The 4,118-nt window shown below is 50.7% G+C and overlaps 1 protein-coding gene across 1 annotated transcript in view; it reads left to right on the top strand.

Annotated features, from left to right (window-relative positions):
* Tubgcp6 (tubulin gamma complex associated protein 6) overlaps positions 1-4,118 on the top strand; it is a 25,323-nt gene that overhangs the window by 16,893 nt on the left and 4,312 nt on the right. The window contains exons 11-16 of the mRNA XM_021216792.2: positions 743-824; positions 910-998; positions 1,075-1,190; positions 2,499-2,637; positions 2,869-2,940; positions 3,072-4,098. Of these exons, the coding sequence (XP_021072451.1) occupies positions 743-824; positions 910-998; positions 1,075-1,190; positions 2,499-2,637; positions 2,869-2,940; positions 3,072-4,098 (1,525 nt within the window). The remainder of the gene's footprint in view (positions 1-742; positions 825-909; positions 999-1,074; positions 1,191-2,498; positions 2,638-2,868; positions 2,941-3,071; positions 4,099-4,118) is intronic.

The raw sequence follows: 4,118 nt of genomic DNA, 5'->3' as shown, positions 1-4,118 counted from the left end.
AGTCGGGCAGAGTGGACAGGATGTGGGCAGTCGGGCAGCGTGGATAGGATGTGGACAGTCAGGAAGAGTGGACTGGAAGTGGCCGTGTCAGGTAGAGTGAACAGGATGTGTGGGCAGTCGGGCAGAGTGGTTTTTCTGGTGTTTCTGTCCTGGTAGTAGGTCTAGGTTAGGACACCCAAGCTGCTTGGCTGTGTATGAAGGAAAATCGGAACAAATCTGATGACAGGTGTCTTTTTTTTTTTTTTTTTAAGGTGGGTAGCCTTGCCTGCACTCCAGGTTTTACCAACATTTGGAAATTCTAGGCAGCAAGGCCTAAAATTCCTCCACCTGAGTAGCATTTACAAATACTGAGTGTGTGCCTAGAAGCCGCACCCTAATGCTCCAGTATACTCCAGGAGGAGAGATTAGTGACTGGCCAGGGCCAATCTCAACAACTTTGTCTTGGCTTAGTGTCTAATGGGCAGCAGAAGAGACCCAGGCAAGGACAGATTCAGGAGCAGGAATGTTCATGAGCCCTTCATTTATCTGTGGGTACATAGTCAATGCCTGTCACTCTTAAGCCAGAGGTCTCCCTGTCCTCCCATCCTGTGGTGAAGCGTCATCAGCTGTGAACATTCTGTGGTTTTTGGGAAGTGTATCTGTTAACACTGACCAGAAGCATGTTGTTTTGGATAGCCAGTTGTCTCCACACTATCCTAGGGGAAGGGACAGGGTGGTAAGATGTTTTGCTTATTGTCTTTAGGAATTACGTATGGAAATTGCAAAACAAGAACTAATTGTCCATGCCCGGGAAGCTGCATCCAGAGTCCTGAGTGAGCTGAGTGGTGAGTGCAGGTCCAGGTCTTTCTTCTCTGTGCTGGGGTCTCTGCTGGGCTCTTCACCACTCATGCCTCTCACCTTCTCCTGAAGACCGGCAGATGGCAGAACAGATTGCTCTGGACACCCGGAAGCGAGAGCAGTTTCAGCGACTGAAGGAACAGTTTGTAAAGGATCAGGAGGTGGGTGATCTGGGCTCTGGGTGGTTCTGGCTCCTGGAGTCCTTGATTTGGCAATGAGACTGTGTGTGTTGTGTAGCGACGCCTGGCAGCCAGACAAGAAGAGCTAGATGATGACTTCAGCTATGCCCGTGAGCTCCGTGACCGGGAGAAGAGGCTAAAGGCCCTGGAGGAAGAGCTGGAGAGGAAGGCCAGGTAGGGCTGTATGGCTGCAGGTCCCATGGTGCTGGTTTAAACCTAGTGATGGTTATTTTACTGTCTTTTGTCTTTGCTACTAGGGATCAAGGCCCCAATATTGCTAGGCAAGTGCTCTACCAGTGAGCAACATCCCTAACTCGTTATTTTAGTTTTTAGTCTGAAAAATCAGACATATGTCAAGGCAGAAAGACTAGTCTGCTAGACCAGGATGCTGTCCTGAGCTAAGAGGTTAGAGCTCTCAGGCTATGCTCTGGGATCCAGTCCTAATACACACAGTGTATTTGATGTCCTGACTGTCTGTTAATGTTATTTATTAGTGTGTAGTAATATTATTATGTGTTATGGTGCCAACTTTGGACCTTGTAATGCAATTAAGCACTCCACCACTGAGCCACAGCCCCAAGATGTTGCTGTGTGGCCTTCAGTCCTCCTGTCTCAGCCTTCCTAGGGCTGGGATTACAGGTGCCTGCTCTGCTGATCTTAAATACCTTTGCTTTTTATTCCAAACCTGTCCCCTGCCCCGCGGAGCCATGGTCTCTAATCTAGCGTGGTTCTTGGGTCAGTTTCCCCTTTGTACCATTAGCTTGTCCTAGACACAGGCTCACTGTTCTGTGGAAGGCCTTTACAGGAGGGACTGGCCATATCTTGCATGCTGTCCTTGGGAGATGGACTGTTGCAGCCTTAGATACTATTTACAGAACAAATGGGTTTGCCTCTTGCATGTGCTAGATATGTGCACACACACGTGTGAGTAGATGCTCTGTTCTCCTAAGAGGAAAACCAGGCATAGAGAGCCATGTTTCTGACTTGTAGCTCGACAAATTGAAGACTGGGCTTAGATGCCCAGTATTTAGAGGCTCAGAATCCCTGGGTTTGCTTTGTTGTTGTTGTTGTTGTTGTTGATTTTTTTTTGTTGTTTTTTTTTTGTTTTTTTGTCAGTCTCCAGTTCTCTTGAGTTTGAACTTGGAGAATGGGGAGATGTCTACTTCCAGTAAAGAAAATGGAGCCTGGTGGGAGAGGGCTGGCCCTTAACCACTGTTTATTCTCTTGTCCCAGGGCATAATATACATTTTTCTTTGTCTGTTTGTCCAACAGACAGTTGCCAAGTCCCATGTGGGTATCTGTCCATCTGTCCATTAGAACCTTTCAGCCTGGTGGGCAGCAACTCCCCTCACCCCCAACCCAGTCTGTTGTGGGGAAGGTGGGGGACAGGATTCTGGGGAGGTAGTCTCACCTGAGTCGATGCCCACGAGATAATACAGAGAAAAGTTGTAGTGACCATGTCCTCTCTGCATGTGGCTTCAGGCAGGCGCTGGTTGACCATTATAGCAAGTTGTCGGCAGAGGCAGCTCGTCGAGAGCAGAAGGCTCTGTGGAGAATCCAGAGGCATCGGCTGGAAAGCGCACGACTCCGTTTTCTCCTAGAAGACCAGAAGTGCATTCAGGTATGGCTGTAGTGTTAGCTGCCAGTCCTTGGCACCTAGTTACATACCCTGTCATCCTGTTGCATAAGGGGACAGATGGCACTTGCTGTGGTTCAGGCTTCTAGCCAGACATGGATGGTGTGAGTGGGCAGCAGGGCAGTGGCATATGTGCTGTGTGAAGGCCTCGGTGTGTGCCAGCCCTGCTGCTCTCTCCACAGAGCTTCTCTATTTTCCTGTTGGCTTGAATTTCAGGAGATGCTGAGAGGCATGGAGGCTCAGCAGCCCCAGGAGCCACCGAGTGCTTTCCCATCCACAGGCTCTCAGGTAATAAGCTCCAGTAGGAGCTTGGGATCCTGCTGGCTCTCTGCACTCCTTAGTCGGTGTCAGCCGCTGTTGCAGAGCTCACCCTGGAGAGTTGGGCTTGAATGACTGGAGGGATTCGGTATGTGTTTCAGGTCACATCTCCAGGTCCTGAGCACACAGGGGAAGGCCATAGCTGTGATCCGGGGTCCACAGAGCTGCATTGGGATTGTCTAAGCCTACCATGTGCATCGACACCATCAGTCCCCAAGTCTGCCGCAGAGGGAGCTGATGACTCTGGGGCTGGGCAGGCAGAGGGAGCTGGGCCATTCTCAACTGGTCTCAGCATCACAGACTTTCTGCCTGTGGGCTCTGGAGAGGAACAGCCTGTGGAGAACATTGACGCTCCCTTCTTAGAGGTGGCTCTGCAGACCATCTGCTCAGACCTATCCCCTGTAACCTCTGGGCCGTTGGCACTCACAGCAGGTGGCCCCCAGCCTACCCAGTCAGAGTATGATTTCAATACCATTCTGAGGCCAGCTATGGCTACCTCCCTCTTACCAGGACCCTTCCAGGATGTTCAGAATAGTGTGGACAGTGAAAAACAGCATCTTCTGGGGAATATGCCCACAAAAGTAGATTCTTGTATCAATGATATGCAAGAGACTTTGCCTTGCCCACATCCACTCAGTCATGCCACTCCTGTGGAGGGGAGCCTCCAGCCTGTGGGCCAGCTCCTTGAACATATGTCAGAGACTACTGTCCCTACAGAGAGCCATGCTTCTGGGATGGCTCCTTGCCAGCAACTTAGCATTTCCAGACACGTGTCAGATGCCAACATCAAGTTGGGGGATTATATGTCAGATGTGGCTCTTCCTCGGCCACGGTGGAATGTCCATGGCCACGTGTCAGAGGCCAGCATTGGAATTGGGGAGAATATAGCCGAAGTGGCTCCTTCTCGGCCACGGTGGAATGTCCACGGGCACGTGTCAGAGGCTAGCATTACGATAGGGGAGAATATGTCAGATGTGACTCCTCAGCCACAGTGGAATATCCACGGGCATGTGTCAGATGCCAGCATCAAGGTAGGGGAGAATATGTCAGACATGACTCCTTCTCGGCCACGGTGGAATGTCCACGGGCACGTGTCAGATGCCAGCATCAAGGTTGGGGAGAATGTATCAGACGTGACTCCTTCTCGG

The sequence above is a fragment of the Mus pahari genome, chromosome 17 (genome assembly GCF_900095145.1).
Source record: "Mus pahari chromosome 17, PAHARI_EIJ_v1.1, whole genome shotgun sequence".
Classification (NCBI taxonomy): domain Eukaryota; kingdom Metazoa; phylum Chordata; class Mammalia; order Rodentia; family Muridae; genus Mus; species Mus pahari.
Note: the sequence above shows the minus strand (reverse complement) of the source record. Positions and strands in the feature narration are given on the sequence as shown.